At 43.7% G+C, this 26753-nt stretch overlaps 2 protein-coding genes across 3 annotated transcripts; both read right to left on the reverse strand.

The window, feature by feature from the left end:
• Nucleotides 1-128: 128 nt before the first annotated feature.
• On the reverse strand, nt 129-3376 carry pigv (phosphatidylinositol glycan anchor biosynthesis, class V). Its single transcript, XM_008432305.3, has 3 exons — nt 2822-3376; nt 1143-2297; nt 129-1059 (listed from the first exon to the last, which is right to left on the reverse strand). Exons 1-3 carry the CDS (start codon nt 2951-2953, stop codon nt 772-774), a joined length of 1575 nt encoding a protein of 524 aa, XP_008430527.1. The 5' UTR covers nt 2954-3376; the 3' UTR covers nt 129-771.
• Nucleotides 3377-4174: 798 nt separating this feature from the next.
• Nucleotides 4175-25940, reverse strand: arid1aa (AT-rich interaction domain 1Aa). Of its 2 annotated transcripts, none has more exons than XM_008432304.3 (20): nt 24685-25940; nt 21327-21545; nt 19617-20213; nt 19445-19540; nt 17466-17706; nt 15002-15091; nt 14721-14891; nt 13435-13756; nt 13109-13254; nt 12926-13011; nt 12613-12822; nt 12302-12506; nt 12023-12158; nt 11774-11943; nt 11512-11686; nt 9852-9977; nt 9216-9306; nt 8265-9102; nt 8050-8180; nt 4175-7364 (listed from the first exon to the last, which is right to left on the reverse strand). In XM_008432304.3, the coding sequence occupies exons 1-20, from the start codon at nt 25591-25593 to the stop codon at nt 5490-5492; spliced, it is 6834 nt and encodes a 2277-aa protein (XP_008430526.1). In that variant the 5' UTR covers nt 25594-25940; the 3' UTR covers nt 4175-5489. The 2 variants fall into 2 exon arrangements, with proteins under 2 accessions (XP_008430526.1, XP_017165114.1); XM_017309625.2 differs by having other exon boundaries at nt 12023-12176; nt 24685-25938.
• Nucleotides 25941-26753: the final 813 nt, after the last annotated feature.

The raw sequence follows: 26753 nt of genomic DNA on the forward strand, positions 1-26753 counted from the left end.
GCTTTGTTCACTTCCAGTGTATAAAAAGTGATTGTTTACCTTTAAGCGGTATTAAAGAAATGCCTCCAAACGTCACTTTATCATGCATCTTAAAGGTTAAACTCTTCAAGGATGACCAAATATTAAGCTCATTTGTAAAGAATGTTTTAATAGCCTCAAAGCCAACTTGCCAGTGCCACCTTTGGTAAATGTTATTTTGTGACAAACACATTTCAAAGATTTTCATCAGTGCCTCGAATAGTTACAATTCTAAGAAAAAAAAAATATAAGCTGAGAAAAATAAACCAAGCTTTTATTTTTGACATCGGTTTTTAAAAAAGCCGTTAAGGTTGAGTATTTGCTTTAAACGTGCAGTACCTGTGAGGGAAGATGAAATTATTTGGATTCTGATGCAAGTTTCAGTAATAACGTTCTCCAAGTAGAACCATGCAACCATTCTATACTACAATGTGCAATAGTGCGAATCAAGCACAAAATATATGGATTTTTTTTTTTTTTTGTAATCTCGGAGAGTCTCAAACTGGGTGACAATGTAAATATGAGAAAACATTTCAACTTTGTCCTACAGAGATCTTTTTTTTTAAATCAGACATTCATAAAAATATTTCTTTTATGTGTCCATTTTTTCCAAGGCAAACTACCATTATCATTTTATATTAAAAAGTTAAAAAGATTTCTATTGATATGCCCCAGCACCCTCATAAATAAGTGTATTTACACACCAGTCCTACACAGAAATATCCCATTTTGTCTTCACACTACTGTATTAAATCAAGTCCAAGGAAAGAAATTGCAATGCAAAGCAAGGCCCAGTATCCAGTACAAGAGGAAATAACCCAGGATGCTCTGAGTGGTGGGAGAACAGGCTTTAAAATGTGGCAGCAGTGCAAGGATGGGGTTCTGGAGTGTGTGCACGAAGCTGTTTTTGGGATCAGTCTGCAGCTGCACATTGGGGTTGGAGGTCTTCCTTCGATGAAGAAGCGGCTCGTTGAGGAGGAGGAGGTGAGCGCTTATCCAGAAGGGCACCGGAGACGAGGAGGCCATGAATCTGGTGAGGACCTGAAAAAGCCCATTGAAGAAGAATGGGTGTTACAAATATCCATCAGATTACAAAAAGCAACAAGAAGTTATGATTTTCTCACCTGCACATGCATGCACAGGGTTCCAAATACGAGGAGCACAGTTGAGTGAACGACGTACACAAAGGCTTTGGGGTTAAACAAGCCCGGTGTCGGTTTCTCCAGTCCCGTCCCCCAAAGTCCGAGCCTCAAACACAGCTCTGGGTTAGCCTGAAAATATGCATAGGCGGCCATAATGGCGAGCGAAGCCATGGGCATAGCCAGAATAAAATTTGGTATCTGCTTCAGTTCAAAGTAACGGAGAAAGCCCACGTCCCAGTACACGTCCTGAATGTGCGAATAAAGCAAAGGGAGGGGTCTCATGCACCAGAGCGGCGGCGGACCGTTTTCATCCGGCACCCGGTAGCCCCTCCGCTCCCCCAGGGACAAAAGGGCTGGATGGATCTGCTCCAGGGAGGTGGACGGCGTGCAAAACGTCCTGTAGCCGTAGTACTGGAAAGCACAGAAGGGGAGCGCGATGACTGCAGTTCCAAAGAGGGATGTGAGCAGGAGACGGAGGATGACCCAGATATAGTGCAGGACTTTGCTGCGCCCTTTAGTTGTTGCCCGATACACACGAATCTGTGAAATGGCATTCAGTGACGGGAGATACAGAAGAAAGCCTATGTTAACCAGTCCGTTGGACCGCGCTGCCGTGGCGATGCTGAGGGCCAGGCAGGCTCTGAGGGTGAAACCTTTCTCCAGGAGGAACAGGCCACCGAATGTGAGAGCAGCAAACAGGCTCTCCGAGTATCCAGCGGTCATGAACACATTGGCAGGTGTAAAGCAGTACAGCAGGCTGGAGAGCAGAGCGAGGCGTCTGTCCTGAAGAACCGCTCTGCTGAGGGCATACAGGGCAACCACACTCAACAGGAAGAGGGTGGTGTTCCCAAGAGCAACAGCCAGAAGCAACCGGCCCCTCACACTGAGCCAACTGCTGAGGGGCCACAGCAGAGTCTCAGCGAGGCCCCGCAAAACGATGGGGAAAAGTGGGAAAAAGGCAAAGTTGTGCTCGTAGAGGTATCCTCTCTCTGCAATAAAGAGAAAATGCTCAGCATCCCAGTGAGCGAGGCCACCAAACAACCAGTCCACCACAGGGTCCAGGTACAAGGGCTCTTCTGTCCGAGGGGGCCTGAAGGCATCGGCTTCATGGTCAGGGATGGCAGCATTCAGGACAGCCTGAAGAGCAATACATTCACTTTGTTACTATATTGTACAGCCAAACAGTAATCACATGTGGACCGTGGCAGATTGAGAAGCCTGGTTCACCACCCCGGGCGTTATTGCGTCAGGGGAATGTTGGTTGTGTATCACACGTTTTTTTAGTAGCCCATTCAATACGGAAGTGATGCCCTAAGCACGCGCCCACTCCTTTTCTAACTTTTAAATCCTCTAAGCTTGCTTAAAAAATTATACATATGTAGTTTACGTTTCTGATGTAGTATTTACCAGATTGACTAATTCCCAGATTTTATTGAATTTGAACTATATTAGATCTAGTTCAAGCTGAAAACCTGTGTGAGGTCATTGAGAACTCAAAAGGGATTCCAGCTCCATCTTTCTGGGTCTTTCTCACCCGAGGCGCCCTTTAAGGAAACTCTGCCACTGCGTGTTGACCGCTGTACCTCGAATTAGTTCGTACAACTACAGCTAAACGTGACAGATATCCAACTACATTTAACTGTAAATGACTTCAACCTTACCTGCAAAACCAGAGAGAGGCCTCTGGTCACTGTGGCGAACTCTACAACTGCTTTGACATCCATAGTCATTGGTGAAACGGACAAACTGTGGACAAACCGGTTCCGACAGCCATCCGCACTGCTACAAACCATTCACCGTCCCCATGTTTACTATGAGACATTACTGAGGTCTGAACAGTGTCCGCCAAATAGGCTAGTTATAGGTTTTCATTATTTATCCCACCAAAACATATGGTCGGAACAAATGCAACCATTTCGACATTCATGTAGGACCTCTAATTGTTTGTGGCTTAGCTATAAATCTTTGTCCTCATACTGCAGCAGGATGCCTCTTTTCCAGAGGCATTGCAACTTCCGGCACGCAATAGAACTTCAAAATAAAAGCTTAAAAGCTGTGTCACAAGTATCCGGTCGATGGAGTCGTTGTCAGTATTCGTTCTCAGTATTCATCACTCAGTGATTCTTCTAATTTATCGCTTTCAAACACTAGACTTAATAGCAAATGATATAAATAAAATGGCAAACTGTAATCGAAAGAGGAACCAGAAGAAAAAAACTCGCGCTTTTTGTCCTTTTGTGTTTGCGTCACCTGAATAACGCGCTGTGCGTGAACCGGAAGAGGTTCACGTTGTAGGGTACACGAAGGGATGTCTGGAAGTGACGAAGGATGTCTGGAAGTGCTAGTTTTCCTACATTTAAATATTTTCTCAAAATGAGTCTCGTCTAATCTACACGTTTGGACTTTTATTTTGGTTGTTGTGAAACCCAAAATAGCGCGGAAATTTGCTAGCGTGCTAATAACAGTTCAGTATTATATCCAGCAAGAGGCGCCAAAGAGTTATGACTTCCTAATTGGTGCATAGTAAATAATTTGTATTATTACGATCAGAAACATTGTAATTCTGCTTTGGGACCTATTCGAATGGCAAGGAACTTCTTTAAAAAAAAATTTCATTTTTTTAAAACTATTTTAAATGTATACTAGTTGTGCAAACTTAAACGAGACCTTTGTTTAATCGAATCTACATTTTAAAACACTGGAGTGTGATGACAAACAGCCCGAGCTACAAAAAAAATAATCTCCTCTTTCACTCTTACATTATTGCAATTATTTGAAAGACATTAAACCAATGACTGGCTAGAAGCTGTACATGAAAATTAAAAAAAATAATGAACCGATTCAATTTGAAGCTTTTACGTGCTCTTCTAAAGTCAGATGCTTGAATTTTAGCAGGTTTTGCATGCCATAAAATTTAGTCCAAACCATGACAGCATAACAAAGACTAGAAAGTCAAACAGATTTTGTGCAGAACTGTGAAATCTCAATTGAATAAAACAATGAAACAGCTTAGGAAGATTTGATGTACATTTATTCTTACCACGTGGAACATATAGTATAAAGATTTCATACTGAATAAATGATATTCCTTGAGCCAAAAAAAGGGGAAAGGGAGGAATTTACATGTTTGTCTTAGCTACATAGTCTGAAATACAAATATGCAGAATTCATGACTGGAGAAAATTTGTCAAATGTGTACTTCATTTAGTTTATTCTTGTTTGTACCAGGATATAACAAGTTTGAGCCGTGTCTGCCATACTACGGAGCTGTGGAGGAGACCAGAGGAGTGGGTCTAATCAGTGGGGACCGGAGGTCGCTGGCAAACCGAGGAGTCTGCCTCCGTCTCTCACCGATAGCAAGTGTGAGAATAGTGACACAGACAGAGACAGACAGAGAGGAAGGAAGTATAATGTACAACATTATATATACACCACAGCAAAGCTGTATCTGAAGTTGAAAACCAGTCCTAAGAGGTGATTTCTTTTCATTAGGGTATTCATACAATCAAGGGATAAGAGGAGGTAAGGGTGTTGTAGGTTCTTGATACTTTGGGGAAGAAAGCCATTTTCTGTTCAACACCAAACTAAAATGACCTCAAAACTCTAGCTCATCAGCTTCTGTGTGAAACATAGTTTACAGAATGCTTACACTCAAAGAGCAGTACGGCACAGAAAATGTCCTACAATCTACTGCACACTGCACAGGCCTCCCCGGTGAAGGTGTTTTATTGACAGCACGGTCTACTGTCGGGCTGACTGGTGAGGATCCAACTACAGCATCTACAACCAGTAGGTCACTTGTCAGTCTGTTTCACCTCAGTTACAGACTCACTGTGCCCCTCAAGGGGAGAGCTAGGGCACACTGCGTCTCCCAAACTCACTGTAAACGAGACAGCAACTTTGGTTACAGTTTTTGTTTTTCAGCTATTTATTTATTTAATCATTTATTTATCTTTATTAAAAAGTACTCTCACCCACACCCCCTCCCCAAGTGCAGAACAGTCTCCCAACAATGGCGCTCGGCTCCGTGTCATCCGGTTGGCGTTCAGGCTTGCGAGCAGTGTCCATTTGTCGGCATCTCTCCGGTTCGCAGTCCACAGCAGCTCCGTGATCACCCTCTCTTAAGTAGGGTTGGCCTGTGAAGGGCACGCTGAATGGAATCTGAAGGATTTTTTTTTTTTTTTTATAAATTAAAGCCAGTCACATGAACTGTCCTTGCCCAGTTTTACACACACAAGCCAGATTTTTTTTCTTTTTTTTTTTCCAGGGAGGAGGGGGGACTGGAGAAGAAACCCCTCAAACAAGTGGAGCCACAGCTCCCTACAGCTGTCATGACTGGCCGATCAAAAAGAGTACATCACAGATAACGTGAGAAACCAGCGAGTTCATTAGGGGAGACACAGAAAGGTCGAGGAGTCGCGACTCGTGTAGTGTAAACTCCGAGTGGTTCTCCTCCACCTTGGCTAAGGCGTGCAGAGCCCGGGCAGCTCGCCGCATCATGTCCGGGCTGGTGGGCTCGAAGGGCATCCCTTGTAGGTGCAGCAGAGAGCTCTGGCTTTGTTGTAGCTGGGTGGCAGCGAGAGAGTCCTCCAGGAAGCCGAGCAAGTTGCCCACACTGCCCTTCTGGACAGCGATTGCTCGGGCTGCCATAGTGTCACCCTGGGCCAGGTTGGCCAGTAAGACGACGGCCATCTCCCTGCAAACTGCAACCTTCCTGTCTCCGATTAACCGCACCAAGTTCCCATACAGTTTCTCCAACCTACTGAAGGGGGGAGTGGCCAGGATGAGGTCCACATTGTTATCTTGAATGCTCAGTTTGCTAAGAGTCTCCAGGACCAGTCTCTGAGGTGACAAAGCACTATGGGGGCCCAGGGTTGGGAAGGGGTCCTGGGCCTCTGCCGAGGGGCACACCGCCCAGTGGAGAAGACCGTCCAGCAGGGGTAAGCAAATGCTCTCAGGGTAGGTGGAAAGGTCAAGTTGACCTGAAATGTTTGCCATAGTGACCAGCGTGTTCTCTCTCAAGATCTCCAAGCAGTCCCACCACCACTCATCCTTCTGACCCACTCCCTCTTCTGAATCCTCGTCCTTCTCGTAGGTGAGAGGGGCCTGCTTGCGCTCAGGGTGCCAGTGATGGAGCAGTATCAGGTGCCCGAGTATGAGCAGCAGTCCGGGATGTTTGGACATCTCGTGGTCATTTCCTGGCACGAAGGAGAGGCTTCGGACAATATTCGAGACACAAATACAGCGACGCGCCAGCGAGTCCTGCCAGTCGGACAGCGTGACGAGTGGCCCTTCGTCTTTACTGTGAGGCTCATCTTCTAGGATGGTGCCAGTCTGCTGTGCCTGTTGGTTGAAAATACTTCCAGAAGCCAGAATGGGTCTATTATTCTCTTGGTGACTTTTAGGCCCTTTCTCAGCCAGCTTCATCTCTGAATCAGACTGTTGCTCCTCGTCATTGCCAACTGTTAAGCCAGCTTTCTCAGAGTCTGTTGATTTTTCAGACAAACTGCTCCGTTTTGGCCTTTCTTCTTCATCTTGATGCTTCATTCTGTCTTCCTCAGCTGGCAAACAACTCCCCCGTATGTCTTCATCCAGGGGCCGACGTTTCAGTAGAGCTGAAGGCACGGGTATCCGTTGTCGTGGCTCTAAGAAGTTCTTGCGAGGCTCAAAGAGGGTCTGGATGTGTTCTGTAGAGTCACCCCCTCCCGCGCTCCAGTGCAGTAGCCCGCTGTCAAACTCTTGAACTTTACCATGATTACTTAACTGGGCAGCCACAAACGGGTCTCTTTTTCGTACCACCTTAACTGGAAATTTGTCAAACTTGCTGGCCTGTTTGGGCTTCTCATGGGCAGGCAGAGATTGCACCGAGCCCGTCTGTTCAGATGAAGAACCTTTGCTCCTCCTCTCTTCTTGTGTCTTCTCATCTCGACTTTGCGAGCATGGCTCTTGGTTTTCCTCCTCCTTCACGGGAACCGACCGCTCCATTTCGTGTTCCTCCTTCTCTTCGTCGTCCGTCTCCTCTTGTTCCATGTCCTCAAACCGCGGTTGCTCTTCTTCCAGGTTGTCCAGGTCTCGTTTCAAGGCATCAGGATTGAGCAGAGTCTTCTGGCCAGGGTCCCCAACTTCATACTCCCGCAGAATACCGAAGATTTCTATCAGGCAGCGCCTGAAATACTCCACGACCAACTCCAGCAGCCCAGGTAACTGCATTTAAAGCAAGGACCAGAAAAATTAGTGTAGATAGCCACATACTCAACAAAACAATCCTTAAGAAGACCTTAGCCAATTAGCTTATAAAAAGATGAACCTCAAAACCCCAGTAATCTTCTTTTAGTAAGATTTAAAGTCTTTTCAATAAGAAGTCAGAGTAAGTGATGACCAGAGTCACTAAAGCAAACTTTTTTAACGGGAATTTTTGCTCGCCCATTGAAATCAAAACAATAAGTGCTAAAAAGCCACAACTGTCATAATTTAAACACTATTTAAGTAGTTAAAAAGTGTTGCGCTTTTTTGTAATTAAATAACTTTACACAAATGCTATATTTGAAAAAAATATATAAATATTGTGTAACCGTGGTAATTTCTTTCAAGTAAAATTCTGCTTTTTATTTTAAATAGGCTTTAAATATGTGCAAAAAACAAAAATATGGCTAAAAGGGAGGATGTTGGAGTAACAAAAAAAACAAACAAAAGAAAGAATAGAGATAGGAGTAAACGAATAGTAGAAGGCAACATTTAGATAATAGTGATAAAATTATGAAAACAATTTTTTTATGCTCTTAATTTCTTTTATCAGTTACTGAGACCTGGAATAAAATTTTCTGACTGCACAAGAGTCATGAATTTCACACCAACCCGTGCTTACTGTAAAGGGAATGATAAGTCTTACCGTGTTGAGATCGAAGGTTGCTATGCTGCCGTCATCATACAGCAGAATATTGATGGTATCTAAGGCCCATGTACTTTCAGCCAATAAACCAGACTTTAAGGACATCATGACTCTCCAGGCTTCCGGTGTCCCTACAACATTTGGAGAAAGTATTATATTTAATAAAATTATTCTTTAAAAATACTTTAAAGCAAAGTGTTTGAACATCGTCATACCGATATCTTTCATGGTGAGTCTCCGTCGTGGCTTAAGGACAGGAAGTGTTCCTTCGACAGAACCCGGGGGGAAAGGCATGTCTCGCCTTATTAGAGGCGACTGCACTGGAGGGGGCACAATGTGGGATGCAGGTACCGGGGGGCCGGCCTTTTGCATCTTCATCAACCCGTGCGTGTAAGGAGATTTGCTCGGTGATGTCCGAGCCTCCATGGGGCGGGGTATGGAGGCGGGGCTGGACACCTGTGGAATGTGGTTCTGCACGCCCTGAGGGGGCTGGTAGTTGGACTGGACTGAACGAGGCATGGGCTGTCCAGGCCCGGCTGGACCGTAGGGAGGCTGCCGAGGGCCCATCTGGGCCCCCCACTGGCCGTCGTGATTCATCCGCTGGTCTGATTGCATCATTTCGTCAGGGCGGTTCATGCTATGGTAGCCGGGTCCCTGCGTTGGCCCCCCAGGTCCACCTTGTCTAGGGTAATTCTGATAGTTCATGTCTCGAGGTCCCTGCCACATGCCCCCTTGAGGACCTTCGGGCCCCGTCTGCATCATCTGAGGAGGCATGTTAGGCTGAGCGTTGGGCCCAGTTGCTCCCTGCATCCGTTCTCGACCAAAGGGAAATGGGAACTGATTGCTGGGGCCAGGTGGACGGCGGTCAGGGCCAGGGTAGGGCCCGCTGCCGCTGTACTGATTGTACGGCTCCTGCTGTCCTGATGATGGAGCAGCGGTGCCACCCGGTTGCTGCTGCTGCGGTCCTTGCTGTCCACCAGGGAAAGAACTGCTGTACTCTGCCTCATGGCGTTTGGATGGGGGGTACCCTCCCTCCACAGGACGCTTATAACCCTACAAATAATGACATTTTTTAAAAAAATAATAAGCTTTGCAACTGTACTTTTAATTTGATTACCTCACATGGACAATAGTCAGAAACTGTCTATTGCAGATGGACATTATACCTGTTGTGGGTACATTCCAGGCTGCTGATTTGGGTAGGAACCAGTAGGGGGCGTTCCTTGTCCAGGAAATTGATTTCCATAGGAATCATGTCTGTAAACATCACACCTTGTCAGTTTGATAAGTGAGGATATTGGTCGTACACTTACACACTGGATTTCAACACAAAATACACCCACATAGTTTTATTTTGTTAACTATTTAGATTTCAGTACAATTGTGGTCGAATTTGGGCCACACCTTTAAAGTGTGCAACATTTCTCTTCAACACATTCAAATACAAAAAGAGAAGAGCTTTCTGCATTATCTAGAATATTGATTGTATTCAAGGACTATTGGAAATGTAATGTTAAAAATATCTGCATTATAACAATATTTGATTTCTTTTTGAGATTAATAAAGTATTTTTTAGTTGCATCATGTTACTATCGTGGGAAGATTAAAAAAAAAAGGATCAAACAATGAACTTAAGTATTTCTGTTTCTATCACTTATGGATTTCTCATCTATGACTTTGAAGTGAATGCATCAAGTTTCAAAAGTTTTCTTGTACATGAAAAAAGATCAGTTCTCAATAATAGCTAGTTTGAGGCCAGAAAGTCTGCCAAGCGTCTCGCCTCAAGTGTTCTTTAAATTTACCGTGGCTGTTGTGGTGGGAAGCGATTTGGAGAATACATCCCCGTGTCGGTGTTGGCAGGCATCATTGGGTTTGGCTGAGGAGGTCCAGATCCCATGTTGCCCTCTGGGCCCATTCCTGGCTCTGGTCTAGAAAAAGCAGGACAATGGACGTGGACGATTTTTAGTTTACCTAAATATTTGTTTGTGCACATATTAAATGGTGAGAAGCAGAAAAACAAAATGTTAGCCTGGACACTAATGCTGGAACAAACACCAGTCTAACATTTTATGGTTCTTCTCTAAAGTGTTTCATATTTAGAGGTGCTTTAAGATCTGTCAATCCACTCAGCAAATGTGCAAAATCAAATAAGAATGCATGTGTTACTAGAGTTCTTTATTTTAAATTGTAAGTACAGCTGCTCAACATTACAACACTAAAAAAAGCTATATTTATGTTAAACATTGCGATAAAAAAGGTCTTTTGTTCATCCCTGGGACACACAATCCATCTCTTTTCTAAAAGGTACGATGTCTGGATTTTCCCACGCCGGTTATACGTTGATAAAATCCTAATAATTTCAACAGATGACTGTGGTACTTCAAGACATCTGGAAATTGTACCCAAAGATGAAGCAGACTTGTGAAGGTTCTCAGTTCTTTTAAATGATGGCACACAAGGAAGCAATTTGTTGGAGGAGTTTCCTTGAAAGGAGGTGTGAATATATTTCTCCAATCAAAGCCTTACAAAGCCTTGCCATCATCTGGCTTTCTGATATTGTGCGATGGCATAGCTATCTTAATGTACAGAAGCTGTTTATTCTGACATTTAGCAAATAAAAATAATTTTGGCAAGCAGATGAGTCTTAAACCAAGACTGCTGAATTATTGTCAGTTTGTGGAGAAAAAGGTCGCACGTCCATTCTGCATAAACATCTGATTTCAACTGCAAGTACTTCCAGGTCTCACCAACACTCTTTGGTGTGGACCCCTATACTGAAGGAAAATACTCAGTTTACCATTTTCAGTAACAAGTGAGAAGATCACAGAGGTGTAAGAAGCTATTTCAGAAGTAAACTATTTTCTAGATGGGCATGTTTAAGATATGCTTTGCAGTTTGTTCAGGCTGTGAAAGAGCAACATCTTTAGAAGACGGCAGAAATGCTCAACAAGTACATCAGTTTCTGGGGGGGGGGGGTTCTTTTATAACTCATCGGTCTGCAAATTATTCTAGATTTGGAAATCCTGGCAGCCTTTTTGAAGATTTCATAATTAAAGGAAGTTTTAAGGAACGCAAGCTAAGACTTGGCTAGCTGGGCAAATCGCTAGTAAGGGATGTTAATGTCTGTGTAAAATGTCAAATCAGTCACTCTGTCTCTGTATTAAAACTGTGAAATTGTGTTTTATATACCTACTGCTTTCACACATACAAATTGTGACATAATCTCTGGCAAATTAGACCATTATCCCCAATGGCAGGAGGGCCATTGTTTATAAAGAGAAAGAGGAATCATCTAAAATTGGTATCAGCAATTGTCATCTGTGCATCTCTAAAATAAAAAAATAAATACATATATCCAATGTGTAATTCTGCACTAAATGGAAAGGGTTAAAAAAAATGTATCAGAAATAATAGTTTCCATTAATCAATATTCCTCAAGATCCCATCTTCAATGGATCCTACCTCCTGTCGTAGCCTGGTCCAAAGGGATACTGTTGTCTGGGCCCCATTGGCATTGTGCCCATGGCCCCAGGCGGTCCTCTGTTGAATGGAGGCTGTTGTTGTGGCGGCGGCTGCTGCTGCTGGTCACCCACAACGTTGTTAGGGGCCTGGCTAGCAGGCAGAAACTGCTCCCCCACTAAAAATACAGTCACAATTACAGCAGATTAAAACCTGATGACTGGTAAATGGCCGTCACGCTTCAGATAAGTCGGAGGACTTCCACCTTTCCGCATGTTACTAAAGGGGTCCTTGTTGGGTTCGTAGGGGCCCATTCGGCCTGGCAAGTCTGCTGTGTTCATGCCGGGCTGATAAGTAGAGTTGGGAGTCAAGTTCTTTCTGGGAAAAGCAGGGTCGCTTCCGTCCGAGAAGGGGTCTTGCAGATTTACGCTGCTCCTGAGAAAGAAAACACCAACAGAAATTAGCCCAACTATCAGCCTATTGTGAGCCTGGCTCTACTTTTACAGATACTGACCTAGGGCCAGGTGGCATGGGGGGCATTTGGGTATGAGGAGTGGATGCCGGCGTGGGGGGCTTAAGGTCGCCCCCTTCAGCCATTGAGCTGCTGGTGGACTGGGGCGTTTGTGGACCCTGAAGGGACCCTGACCCAGCTGTGGAGCAGAGGGACGCTTCAGTTTGAAAGAAGAGAGGAGCAGACAGATAAGGTACAAGGTTTTAATTAGGACATCAAGTCTTTTTTTTTTTTTTAGGAGGTGAGTCATGTTTTATCTGAAAAGATGAGGGAAGTTCTAACCTGGAGAGGGCGGCTGGACTTTAGCGGCCTGGTTCTTTTTGTTGTCTGTGAAGATCTCAGGAGGGGGATCTTCACCACGCTCTATTTTACACTCGAAGGCGTACAGACACTGGATGTACTGTTTCTTCAAAGAACTGGCAGCACTGCTGGACGTACCCACATTCAGAGAGGTGGCTAGATCACGCCACTTCTTATTTTTATTCACCTATCGCAAAGAAAAGGCACACAGTAATTAGAAAAAAGAAGACCGTAAAGACAAAAGAAAAGGTGGGATTTTTAGCTTGTCGTTTGTTTCTGGGCGCCGTGTTCACCTGCATCATTCCTCCGATCTCTTTAACGGAGATGTAGAGCCGAAAGAGGTCGAGAGGCTTGCGCCCCACGGCGGGCAGGTTGGTCATGCCCATTGCTTTCTCATCCACAAAGGCCAAGTAACGGTCCACCCAAAGCTTCCTCTCTGGCTCTGGTCCCAGCTCGTAGAGGCGTGTTATCTTTTCACACGTGGTCGTGGATGAGTTGGACTTCTGTTTGATCCCCGAAAGAAATTCAAAACAATTTTAAAAACCCTGTAAAGATCCTGCAGCTAGCAATAAACATTGAAACGCACAACAGTTGCAAAAGCAGCACCTTTGATTTTGATTCTGGTTTTGGCGTTGCGCCGCCATCTACTTTGTTATTCATCTTATTGTTCATTTCTGGGCTAGGAGCCATACCTGCAGATGAGGAAAGGGTTCCAATTATCCACAAAGTTCCCATGTTAACACAAATGACTAAATAAAGCAACAGCCATATCTGTATGTGTTATATTACCAGTTGTGTTGTTGGCCATGTTTGGCCCCATGGGATAAGGCGATCCACCTGGAGTGTTCATCATTCCAGGCATGCTGTTCATCGGTGGGCCATACGGTGGACCGGAGCCCATCATGCCTTGCGACATGTTGGGGTACCCGGGCATTCTGCAAATCGAAAACCAAGGAGAATACAGCGTTAACAGTTCAGGTGTGAGCATAGTCCCTGTTTGCTGCTAAATTCAAGTGTTAAGTCTGTGTTTTGCAAGAAGGCTACATCATCTGTAGTCTATAGGGTGTTTAACCCTGGGCTGTGTTCGGTGAGCAGATGAACAACTGTAAACCAACCTGTTGAGCATGGAGTTGCTGGAGGGGTGCTGCATGACTGCAGGATCCTGGGGCTTTCTGTTCAACCCTGGAGGTGGGCACATTCCTGAACTGACCTGGGGTGGCATGTTGCCCATGTTCGGAGGCATGTTTGGACCCATGCTGGGGCCCATATTGGGGCCGTAGGGACGAGCCCCCATTTGATTCGGAGGCATTCTCCCTGGAGGCATGCCAGCATACGGCGGGCCTCCCGCCTGGCCCGCCATGGGGTTTATGGAGCCCATGCCTGGGCCAGGGTAGTTGGCATTGGGCATGTTCCCATAGGCTGGTTGGCGGGGATAACCTACAGCAAAGAGTAAGTAAAGAAATGTTCAAGTAGTTTATTAGCCTGAATTCTACAGTAGCTACAAAAAACAAATGCACCTCATTTTTGGCAAAGTAGTGAAAATATGTTCACCAATATTCTGTAACAAACTACAGAAGCCTCATCAGAATAGCTGAATTCAGGATTATCCCAGACTCAAACTGAGATATATCTGATAGTTTTCAGTAAAATAATAATAATAATAATAATAATAATAATAATAATAATAATACATTTTAATTGTAGACGCCTTTCTGGACACCCAAGGTCGACAAAAACATCTGCATTGAGCCTACATGTTACACATATAAAATAGTGGTGCAGCTCACTATGCAAGAATGTGTAGAAATTTTGATAAAACTGAGATTAAACTAGGCACAAGTGGGCCCCATTTACTAAGAAATTAGTTCATTTCTGAAGGAAACTGCTTGGACTTAATTGCATTGAGGGGCATTAGAGTAAAGGGGCCTGACAACATATCTCACATACAACTGCAGATATTTTTGTTAAAACATAAAAATACATTTGATGGTTATAAGTTCTAATGGTGTGAATGCATTTGCATATTAAATGCAACACATGGATGCTTAAATTATAATTAGGAGCTTTTAATTATAGCAAAATAAGCGAGTTTATTTAACAATCTGCTAGCAGAGCAACAAGCCTTCATCACAGTTTGAGCTCCACTGACAGGAGGCTGTGCAACATCAGCTGACTCTCTGACTCCATGGCGGCTATTTATAGCTGTGAAAGCAGAGCGAAGGACCACCAATAGCATGGTCTTAGACATGGAGACAAGAAAATCGTTTCTATAGGTTGGCCTGACGCGAAGTCTAGCTAGTTTCACCAGCAAGATTTAAAATAAGACGACATTTATCATGTATAAATATCAACCCTATGCAGGCAATCTCCAAGGGCTGTTGCACAATTTTAAAGCACCAACCTTGGGGACCGTACTGTCCTCCCTGCTGCCCATAGCCACCCATGGAGTTGTTCTGCTGATAAGGCGCCATCCCAGGATGCATCTGTCCTCCAGAGGACTGGCGAGGTGACAGTGCAGAGGCCGACTGCGGGGAGACGTAGGGAGGCATCTGAGGGTTTCGCTGCATGAACCCTGAAACAAAAAAAGGAAGAGGAAAATATGCTGGTGAAAACGAGAAGCAACAGACACTATTTTTGACGTGCTAAGTTTAGTGCACACATTTAATTAAGACTGCAACAAACCTCTGTCCTGCGCCATTGGAGACTGGCTCATTGCAGGGTGCAGCGTCCCATCCGAGTGAACGCTGGATGGCCTGGGAGGCATCTGGGTCCCTGAGCAAAGCCAGAAGATTGAGTCAATTTAAGTTTAATCGGGGAGCGAGGGGTTGATTCACCCAGCCAGACCCGTAGTCTCCAAAAAGCAGATTCCAGTTTATGACATCAAATCTTGATTAACGGAACATTTGTGTTTGTCGCCAATCTTTTTCTGATCAATATACATTAACAAATGCTACAAGATTGGGATAGGAGCGACACTCTTCTGTGTGGAAGTCGCTGCTGAGTGAAGAAGGCCCAAAGTTCACCAGTTCCAGAATCAGTGAGCTGCTTAGAAAATCAGAGTAGGCACAGATATGCACGTGCATGTTGGGACAGGTTGAGTTTATTACTATTCGCTTTTAACTGTAGTCACAGAACAAGCTGGAGTTGGAAATGCTGGCAGCCGTTTGGAAATTTCAGAGTCAAGATAAGGATCGACTCTCTCTAGTAATGCACCGTCACAAAACATTCCCACCATAAACCTGCAGAGACGAACCGCCTGCGATCTGCCTCTGGTCTTTCTGAAATTACATGGCGAGACCACAATCTGCAGCGCGGCTTTCACAAACGACTTTCAGAAACGTCATACACAGCTAAGCATGACGTCAGCGGCACTCAGAAAATCTGCATTGGACATCTCCCTACACTAGTTGTTTTCATAACAATAGTGGTGGACAAACACAGTGTATCCATCCTGTTGTTGACCAAAACAATGCTTTCAAATTAAACAAAAATCTCTCCTTCTTACTCTTCTCTCTGCAAATTATTTCTGGATGTAGTTCTCTCTTAGTTGGTTTTGCACACCGTGATTCGCCAATACGTCGATCCCAAGCTGATAGGGGCGGAGCCTACCTAGCTAGGCTAGTTAGGGACACGACAGTGGTAGGTTGACTTTAACCTCCTGCTCACCACATCAGTCCCGTCACAAAACAAGGTGGGAAAAAAATGTGCCTTAAATCCTTGAAGTTTTTTGTGAAGGGTGCTAATGCTAGCAAAGCTAATAATTATATAAATTAAGAGTTCAAAATGTGAACCACATACATTTTTGTCCTTTAGAATAGGGAGTAAAACTTCTTTAACACATGCTGCGACCTCTCTGCTCTTAATATAAAGAAAATATTTTTACCGCTTTTCCCATTTATTTCCAGCAAAAACTAAATCTGTACAGGCAGGTCAAAACTTTGCAAACAAACAGATATAAAATCTGCTACAAACTTCTGATCGGTGCCTCCCTCTCTGTGGGTTTTATACAAATGGTTATAAGATGTGACAAAAGTCTATCGAAATGTCCAGCCTCACATAAACCAGGCTTCATCTGCGAGACGCTGAACTCGCATCATTGTTCAGAAAGGGATGAATGTTACATTCCTAGATCGCTAGCTAAAAAGTACACCTTGGGTGACGCATCGGAACAGCTGCAAAAATAATGTCACTCACTGTTTTCACACCATCAGATGCTTACTAGTCGTGCTAATTCTCTTGTTGTTTTTTGCAAGCTTTTAGTTTAATGTGAGGGCATTGTGTTTATAAAGTAGTAAATAAATTACAATCGCTCCTTTTAAGAGATGGAAAAATGAAATGAAGAGCTGTACAAACAATTTAAACTCCCATGCCTTGTTCTTATTTTCCAAGGAGCCAGACTGCTTTGAGAATCTTTTTAATTTGTCTTAACTCTCCAGATACTGTCTTTCAGCAGTTTTCTTTCCAATCCTTTTCTGTCCGGTCCTTGTATCAGACTGGCAGAACCGCGTCCTTGAGCAAAGTGAAAACAAGTGTATCTATCTACAGCAGATGAAGAGTATCTGAAAATGTATTTAGAAAAAACAGAACCCGACAGAGAGCTGAGGCCAGGGCACTTTCTCAAGGCTTCAGCTAAAGTTATGGAATCAAACTTTTTATTCGTCTCCAAAGTTGGAAAACCAGCGGGTTGGACAGTTTTTGTGCCAACAGATCAGATAGGAGCAAATAATAGCTTAACATTTAACTTATGCTTTGTAATGAATTCCCAGTAAAGGAATAAAATATCCCATTTAAAATGTAATATTTATAAAGGCGTACACTGAAGTTCAACTGATTGATGAGTTGAGTTGTGAAGATTTTTTTAATGTCTCTCAGGTTAGAATCAAATGGCTAAAAAAAGTTCCTTGAAAGAATTTTCTTGTTCGCAGTTGATTTATAAAATTACACAAAAGTCTGGCAACTTGGAAGTGCATAAAAAAAAATCACTTTAAAAAGCAAATTGCCTTGAAACTCAGATTTACATCTAAACACCAACCAGAAAGGTTGAAAACCAGTACCCTCAGACTGTAATTCAAAAATGTAATCAGAGTATGACGTCAGGAATCTATTAAATATCCTCCTCATCTGCCTGAAAAAGCCATCAGCTCACCTGGCAAGTTGGCGGGTGACAGCGGGCCAGTGCGGGGTGTGCTGGCGCTGGCGGGGGAGCCAGCTGGAGAAGGCGAGGGGCCTCGAATGCCTGGCAGGTGGGGGGACGTGTGCGGCGAGAAGGGCGACTGGGCGGGGTTACTTTGCTCTCCCTGGCTGCTCGACACGCCGGACGTGCTCACGCCAGGACTCAGGGCGCCCTCCGTGCCCGTCGGCAGGTCGTCGATCGACCCGGACAGGTCCTGGAAACGACAAGACGGCCAGTTAAAGAGAGAGAGACAAAAAATAAAATAAAAATGTCAGAGCCGTTCTGATTTACAGTCAGCACTGAACTGGTTTCTTTGTGCATCAGCTGAGATAACGTGACGCAACAACTCCTCTGTGTTAACACGTGAGTGGCATAGATTCAAATACTACACATGCTCACACAAACATCCCTGGAGGTCTTTGTCCTTATTTATCTTTTTCAGAGAGAAAGTGAGTGTGCATTATTGCCAGGGGTTGTCATGGTGACTAAGGTTTGTAGGATGTTGAGCAAGCAGAGTCGGCATGTAGAGGCAGCCTCTTCTCCACGTGACTTCAATAAACAAAAGAGACTCCTTAAAACACCTGTGCGATACATGGCTTCTATAAACGCAAATAAACACACACCAGTGTGAGTCTTGAGATCCGAACGAGCAGAAGCATTAAAGTCAGATTAACTTAGTGATTAGTTACTGATGTGATTTTACTTCATCTAGCCTCCAGGTCAAAGATTACTGACTGACACCAGGTCAGCCTGTACTCTGATACTCTGTATATTTGTGCTCTCTGGAAGCACAAAGAGCTCAAAGAAAATAAACAGAAATATCAAAATTAATTGGTTCCCAAAGCATATTGATAGCGATGCTGACAATGCCTGGAGAGACAAACGGATACAACCAAAGACTGGTCAATTAGTCAAAATATTACGAAATCGTGATTGCAGGGTCACAGTGTCTTTTTTACTGCCGTTTATAAGTACACGGAAGATACAAGCAATAAGCTGCAGCTTTAACCGTCTCTGGTCGATGGGAAATTCATGCAGTCAAATACAAACAGTTAAATGATCAACAATAACTCATGTGAACCGCTAAGATTTCTCTGGAAATGACGGCCCTGAGCCACCACTGGACAGAAACCTCAAACTGAACATTTCTGATTTCTGAACACATAATCACCACCGGCATGCAAGACAGCGAGAGAGAGCAATACTTTGACAACACCTAAGTGTGTCTGTTTCATCTTTATATGCTTTCAATTTATGCTGCACTTGGAAATGTTGGCAGCTTTTCTGTTTAAACACTCATAAGAGACTAAATGCTGTAGTAAGGAGAGAGTAAAACTCTGTTTAATGCATTCAGCATCTTATTCGCACACACGGTGATGACACTTCATCTAAAATAAATAACTACTCTCGGCACCAATAGAAAAACAATTGCATTATTAATTTTCAAATCAGAATCCAATGAAACCCGTTCTAGTCACAGAATCCAGAAATCAGCCGTGAAGTCTGAATCAGGCACATCTTCCTTTGTGACACATCCATAGAATGTTTGGTCTCTATGCTCCGGGGAACAAAAATGCTGTGAACATAAACTACATCAATTTCCCAAAAGGACAGATTACAGCGAAAAAAAAAAAAAAATATATATATATATATATATATATATATATATATATATATATTAATCCCAGTGCTGCAGCGTTCTAAAAGAACCCCTAATGTCAGAATAATTTCCACCAGCGTCATCCAGAAGCAAAACAAACATTTTTTTTATTTTATTTTATAGCAATAATCAAAGGAATCTATAAAACAAAGCTTTTAAAACTAATTGCGTCCATTTTAAGATGGAATTCTTGATTGGTACTGAAATGTAACTGTGTAATAAAGCTGCATTTACACAGCTACAAACTGTCTTGGTGGAGAAAAAAAAAAGTGATTTAACAAGCATTACTGACCGGAAGGCTGGATGGACGGCCTTGACCGTCCTCTGGACCAGATTTGGGCTGAGAGGATGCAGGAGCATTGGACTGAAACGAGTCCTGGGATATCTCCTAAACACACACACAGGCTTATTAGAAGCACATATACAGAGAAGGATGAGCAGAATCCAAGGCAGAGGGCACGTACCTGCTGTTGTGGAGGAGGAAAGCGCTGATAAGGTGACTGCTGTGCTTGCTGCTGCTGAGCGTTTGGCGGGTAGGCTGCAGGCGGCCCTTGTGGATGCTGGCCGTGTCCCGGTGGCTGCTGCGGGTGGGACTGCGCCTGCTGCTGCTGCGGAGGGGTCTGCTGGGAGCCTTGTGAGGACCCTGGGTAGCTGGGTTGGCCTTGGGATCCGGGGGGAGCCTGGGAACTTGGCTGCTGTGCGGTCTGAGTGGGAGGCCCCTGCTGCTGGCCGTACGGAGACTGGCTGGGCTGCGTGGCAGGCGCCTGAGAGTAAGGTGGCTGAGACTGGGGGGCGCCTTGGGACGGACCAGGCAGGGGACCCTGGGACTGTGGGGGCATGTGGGGCTGTTGATACGGTGGTCCCCCCTGGTTGTGTGGAGCTGAAGACGGAGGGTGGGGCTGCCCGGGGTAAGGCGACTGCCGCCCAGGCTGACCGGGTTGGGGCTGGGAGTAAAGGGATTGCTGCTGGCTCTGATGCGGAGCCTGACCAGGCTGGTTGTAATACGGCGCCTGGCCCTGAGAGCCGTAGCCCCCTGGTCCCTGCTGGCCATAAGATCCCATCTGAAATGAAAATATATGCACGTCTCAATTTTAGACAACGCAGAATTCCACCCACTCGAAACAATTTTAGGTCACATCTACTTTTGGTTATCTAATCAGAATCCTGATGTTAGCCTTCAGATGCACAGTGATATGACAACTCGGTGTCGCTGAAAAACACTGAAGCTGTTGCAAAACAGTTTAAAATTTTATAAGATAATTTTCGTGTGGCTGGACATCCCAATACTTACCTCCAAATACAAGGCAAACACTTTTGTTTTTTTAAAAAAATTATAGAATCACCTGGTGCCAATATTTCATGACTTCTGATCTTCTCAAAATGAATCATTTTAATATAATAAAAACTTATTTAAATTTGTTGCATCTTTTTAAAAAATATAAATCCATTGTGTGTTTCTGTCAAATGCTCTGCCTCAAGCCATCAAGTCTGCAATCAAATCTACGGAGTCCCTTTCTAATAGAGCATTAGAAACTCTTGATGACAAAACAAATAAGACAGTAACACGCATCAGTGTACAAATCAATTCAAATATATTTTGGATTTTTGCTCACATTATTGTTTTTTTCACATTTAAAATTAATTGAATTTAGGTGTTTAACTAAGCATGCACTTTGACCTGTCTGTGATTATGTTTACAAAAGGACAGCAGATCTGTGAGAGATGCTTCACATGGTCATGTTTTACCCATAAAGCTCAGGGTCATTTGAAATCTGTCAGATCTACTTTAATGGATTGAATTTAACAGAAACAAATGGGGACTTATATCTGGATTTAATTTTTCTTCTTCGTATGCACGTTTTATTGGTCTCAGTTGATTTAGTTGACTTTGTTTTAAGTAGTTTTGATTTTTGCCTCCCAAGACCGTGATCAAACAAATCTTCTTTGTTCAAAACCATGCTAGTTTTTGTTTTTGTCTGACATTTATTTGATTTTCCTTATTTTAATAGAAAAGTACAATCAAGGACTACATCTGAGAATTGGACGTTGACCGGAAGGTCAAAGCCACAGTTACTTTGCAACATTGTCTATATGCTGCACGTTACCGAAATAAACATGAACGAACACAAGTAAGTAATAACAAAAATATAAAATTCTGAATAAGATGCGATTACCTGTGGACCGTAGGGCATGGCACCCATGCTTCCTGGTGTACGACCTGGCATGCCTACTGGGTATCGCTGTGGACCTGGTGTGCCGTAACCCTGGCCAGGGTACCCAGGCCCAGACTGAGGACCTGTAGGAGGCACCTGTTGAGACTGCTGGCTGTACGGACTGCCTGCTCCATATGGCTGACCTCTCATTTTCCCCATTGGATCCATAGGACCAGGAGGCTGAGAATGCCAAAAGATAAATAAATAAAAACTTGTTTCATGAGACAAAAACAGGAAATAAACAGCAAAACCTACAAGCAATCTCTCTTAAATCTGTGTAATTATGGTATTGCTTCATTTCAAATGCTCCAAAACATGCATGACTGCAGTGCTGAGGTAATAAAGCAGTTTCAGTGAATGGGCAAACTGTGCTTTTCTTCACCTTATTTCCCACGGTCATTACCCAGATTTTTTTTTTTTTTTTCACTTCACTCTGCCATAGTTTCGGAAGTCAACAGAGCTATATATATCTGCTTTCGAATGGAGGGCAGTCTGCCCAATACTAAACATATCCCAGCTGTGCTCCTGTTTTGAGCCTGGTCCAAGAAGGGTTTTTTTTCTCCCCCCTACCCCAAGAGAAGGCGGTTTGGCTTTGGATGAATGACACCAGAAATGAGGGAAGTGCTTTAACAACAGCGAAAGGAGAGTGAAAACTCTGCAAGAGCTCACACACCACTATAACCTCTCCATCCAAAAGATTTCCCTAATAACCAAAAAATAAAAAAACGACCCTTAATGCCGTTTTGATTTGTGCCGAAACGAGCGTGCTCGCCCTACAACGCTCTCTTTAGCAAAAGGAATACAAAGTGCCCTGTGTGGCAAACTGTAAATCCACATTAATGAGGTGAAATAAATAGGCATAGCACATGGCTAATCTGCATAAAGCAGACAGGAAACTCCCTTGGTGGGTGAGAGATGGCAAACTGCTTTCTGATTGGCTTGGGGTGGGTGGGGGGGATTCTGCAGACACACAAAGTCAAACTTGTGCGGCATGCCAGACACAGCAGTCGCATAGCTGCCAAAACAAGGTTCAGGACCGGACTTGTGGAGAGATGCATCTATCACTCTTTACAAGGTCAAAACCGATTTAAGGTTTGCTTTTGGGGTCCCGACCGGCCAATTCTAACTTTAACAGATTCAGGGTTTTTTTTTTCCTTGTAAGGACTGTAAAGTAAAAGAGAGAAAAAAAAGGCTGGAAGTTCCTTTGACTGAAGTAGGAGTTTTGGATGCAGCAGAAAGTAAAGGAGTAACAAGATCCTTCCCATTTATGCATCACAGCATATTCCCAAAAAAAGACATCGTCCAGCTACTGATATCAAAATACGCACAGATTTAAAATGTGCTAATATGCCATCATATTGACATTATTGTGTAAAAGCTTTTTGAAAGACGTGCAAGAAAAAGTTCCAGAATAAATGGGATTTTTTTTTTTTTTAAAGACCACAGAGCAATGCAGAAGTGCCCCTTCCCCTCCTGTTGCTGCAAAATGCAGCAGGCCGAAAGAAGACTACTTCACAAAATAGTTGGATGTTTCTGAAGATTTTGGGTCACCAAAAGAAAACAATAAAGTGCGTACAAAGGGAACAGCATGAATCAACTACAGTCAGTAAGTTACAAGTTTGGTCTAAAACAATCAGTTCATTCTGCTTGAATTAAGAATACACAATATAGTAACATTACATCGTGTTGGCTAATGTTAGTCATTTTTAAACATCAGCGCAACCAGTCCGACAATCAAATAGTCCGTAATTTATTTAAACACCTCCATTAGAAAGACTGATTTACTACACAAACACCTGAATAAGATTCTGCCTCAACTCGGAAATGTATTTTACTATTTAAATTGATAGCGAAGCGAAGCAAATGCCATTTTGCTTTAACAAATAATAATCTCTGTTATCTTTAACTGTAAAAAGAAAAATCCAAATTATATGGTAATAACCGTGTGGCTGAGCAAAGGGACTATTACAAGTCAATTAACTTGTGTTTATTTTAACCGCCAAAAAGATAGAGTGTTCATTTGGGATTTTACATTCCTATGAGATGAGAGACAGAAATTATCACAGAAATTATTATTTTTCTAATCATTGTCCTAATACTTAACCTACACACATGATCATTTTGGATTTCTTTTTTCTATTACATTTTCAGATGAAATTGCGTTCACACACAACTCTTAAAGTAGAAACTGCCTCGCATTCTTTATTAAAGAGGCACAAACAAGCACATCGTTATGTGGACTGGAGCCTCCATGACACATTTGAATTCTGGTAATAAACAACTAAGAGATATTGAACAGCTTTGAATATAACATTTTCTCTGCCCGCAGCTGCTTTAGCATTGGCCAATGTTTATTGAAAGTAAAAAGTGGAACTGAGAGAGGGAGTGAAGCAGAAATACCTCCGATGACCCTGTGATGAGCTAACGCTGTGTGTTCTTATCAGCAACTGTTGCCTTGCATCACATGTAATTATAAATGGCCATGAGCAGCGGATGAGGAGCCAATCAGATTTCAGCTCGCATGTCAACCCAAGACCAACTATCTCCTGGCTTTGACAGTAGGATTTTACCTCCACAATTCAAATCCCACTGCAAACTGCAATCTGGAAAAGGCTGCTCACAGTCACTCATAAGGCAGGAGCTGCCCGTTTACAGAAAGAACAGCAGCTCCACAGAACAAGGAAGCGCATCTAATCGATATGTGATCAAAAAAATCTAAGAATTTACAGCCTTCCGTGATATCCCCGGGGACAAATAAACATTTTAAACAGGACTTACACAGGCCATTTAACTGACCGTGAAGCCCTCATTCGGCACGCAACACATTCCTTCCGTCATGGCCACAAAATTACAGCTCAACGGGCAAGAAAGCAGCACAAACATCAGATTGTGAACAACTATATCACGCTAATGTTCGAGTGTTTATTATATAGTCGTACAGGATAACTACACTAATAGCAAATGTGTTATAAATCTGACGTAGAAAGGGAGAAAAATGTACGAGAAGAAAAACGAGCCGTTGCTCCTATTTTCGCCCTCTTTTCAAAGTCGGGCCTTCTTAGCTCCCTTAACATAATTTCCTCAACTTACACCCAAACCAAGCACCACTCTACTCTTAAAACGTGCATTTAGAAATAGAATTAAAGCGAAATGTATTAAGTGGTGTGTTGTAAAGAGTGAAAAAATACACACGAGAGGCAGCCATTTTAGAGTCTTTGCGAACTACTATCAGACAATGGCTGGCCTGCTACGTTGTGAACTAGCTCAGAGGGAAGCAGACATGCTAAAGCCCTTGTAGCGGTTAAACGGTCGGGTTTACCTGGTTTCTGGCTAGAGGCTGCCCAGCACTCCCCGGACTCATGGGCGACGGGTGATGGGTTCTTTGTTGCCAGCCTGGGTTGCTCCCTGCGTACTGACCGCTGCTGCCCATATCTGCTGGTCCCTTACTAGCTCCTTCCTGGCTGCTGTAGTCGCCACCAGACGGATAGTTTGGATACCCCCGTGTTGAGCTGGGAGAGGTCAGGAGCTTGTTGAGCGTCGGTGTGGATGTTGGTTGGGGATTTCCGATGTTATATCTCTGGTTACTGTAAGATCCAGTCATCGCCGTGGGTCCTCCCGGCGGTGGCTGCTGCTTAGCTGGCTGGCCCCCAGCTGTCGGCGCCTGAGCGCTGCGAGGGGAGTTCATGCCGAACGCCTGGCCCGGGTGTGGAGTCCTGTTCGGGAATGGGTTGTAATTGTTAAACTGGTGATTCGAGAAGCCATGGTCGTGTGAATTGGGTTGATACGGGTCCATCATGTTGCTCGACTGCACACCCGGACCCGCAGCAGCTGCCATGCCAGGGCTTTGTTGTCCGCCATATTGATGAAAAGCGGGCCGACCGTAGTGCTGACTGTATCCGTACGAAGGCGGAGAGAATGTGGGACCGTGGTGATGCACGAACCCGGGGTGGTTGTTTCCCTCCGGTCCCACAGAGTCATTCGGGGTATTATTATTAACCCTGGGCGGGTTCCCATTCCCGTTCTTCATCTCTGGTTCCCCTCCTCCCCCTGCATTTCCACTGTCGGCCCCGTCCTGCAGATCCCCCCGGCCCGGCGATTCGCTGTCCAAACACGGCTGCTTTTTGTCGGACTGCTTGTCCCCTGGAACCGTATCTTCCTTCGGGTCTCGATCCGGCTTTTTAAGTTCAGAAGGCGGACTAGTGTTAAGAGTGGCGACCTGAGCGGCCATGATATACCCCCACAACTCTCTCCCTCTCTCTCGCCGAGTCAGTCACAATCAAAAGCTAGCATTGAATATAAATAATTGTTTAAAACCATCAATCCTTGAGTCGAATCATTCCTATCCCTTCATTCCGGACCGAATCCGGCTGCCATCTCCCCCGGTTTCAGCTCCGTAAGTAGGGTTAGAGAGGTGATGGAGGCTCCATACAATGCGTAGAGAACCGACAGAAATTGTTGTGGGAGTTGTGTTACCGAGCCCGGGTAGAGGCAGGGAGCTAACCCAACCAACACGAGGCTCAGCTACATACAGCCATTTTACCCAGCCGCACGAGTGGCTGCAAAACACGGAGCGGATCCCCTCAAGGCCGGACAGGATTTTTTTCCTTCTAAAATCGTCACGTAAACTATAGGTGGAATATTTTCTTCTCAAGACGAGCTTCATGTTTGCGCAAATGAAACACAAATTTGACTCAGTTAAAAAAAAAGGCATTCTGCAACAAAAGTATGGCTCGTTTATTAGATAAATGGAAACTAATTATTCTTTAACTGTTTTCTATCCGTATAATTGTAATTATCAGGAGAACATATGATATAACCGTGTAACAATCATTTAAAGGCCCCAAACTGTCAAATGAATGCAGATTCAGGGTATGTATCAGAGTGTTAGGAAAACATGGCTTACGTGTTTTCATAATTTTACGTTTTTTGCATCTGGTTGCTGGTAGTTCCAAATGACATTAGGAAAATACACATTTGAATCATCATAGTAGAATACTGATTAAATTCATTGTGGTTACACCTTTTCATCATCAAAATGAGCTCTATCATCTTGTACGATGTAAAAGCTATATAAGATGCAAGTGTCAAGGGCAATGAAATTCCATTCAAATGGACAAATATGGAGAGCATAAATAGAGATACATCGATTCACCAGAAATTGCTCCCAAATAGTCCTCTACTATTTTGACTTTGCACTGATACAAATTTTAGGAGGATTTGGGCCCAACTCATGAATTTCGTTTTCATATTCCAAATACAATAGTTTACAATTTAGACATACATAAACTTATCCACGTGGAAATGGCCTTTTTTAAAACTACCTTTGTGTTTGCCATTTTAAGTCTCTTATGGCGTTCCAAGATATGTTTTCATATAAAAAATATTCAG

This window comes from Poecilia reticulata, chromosome 16, assembly GCF_904066995.2.
Source record: "Poecilia reticulata chromosome 16, P_reticulata-male-v2, whole genome shotgun sequence".
NCBI classification, from domain to species: Eukaryota; Metazoa; Chordata; class Actinopteri; order Cyprinodontiformes; family Poeciliidae; genus Poecilia; species Poecilia reticulata.

Bases quoted from the DNA above. Each gene is read 5' to 3' on its own strand.
- pigv (XM_008432305.3), bottom strand. From the start codon at position 2,953: ATGGTTTGTAGCAGTGCGGATGGCTGTCGGAACCGGTTTGTCCACAGT. The intron at 2,298-2,821 runs GTAAGGTTGAAG...ATTGCTCTTCAG, and splicing joins GCCTCTCTCTGGTTTTGCAG to GCTGTCCTGAATGCTGCCAT. The intron at 1,060-1,142 runs GTGAGAAAATCA...GGGCTTTTTCAG, and splicing joins CCCTGTGCATGCATGTGCAG to GTCCTCACCAGATTCATGGC.
- arid1aa (XM_017309625.2), bottom strand. From the start codon at position 25,593: ATGGCCGCTCAGGTCGCCACTCTTAACACTAGTCCGCCTTCTGAACTT. The intron at 13,255-13,434 runs GTTGGTTTACAG...TTCGATTTGCAG, and splicing joins AGCAACTCCATGCTCAACAG to AATGCCCGGGTACCCCAACA. The intron at 12,507-12,612 runs GTGAACACGGCG...TCTTTGCGATAG, and splicing joins AGATCGGAGGAATGATGCAG to GTGAATAAAAATAAGAAGTG.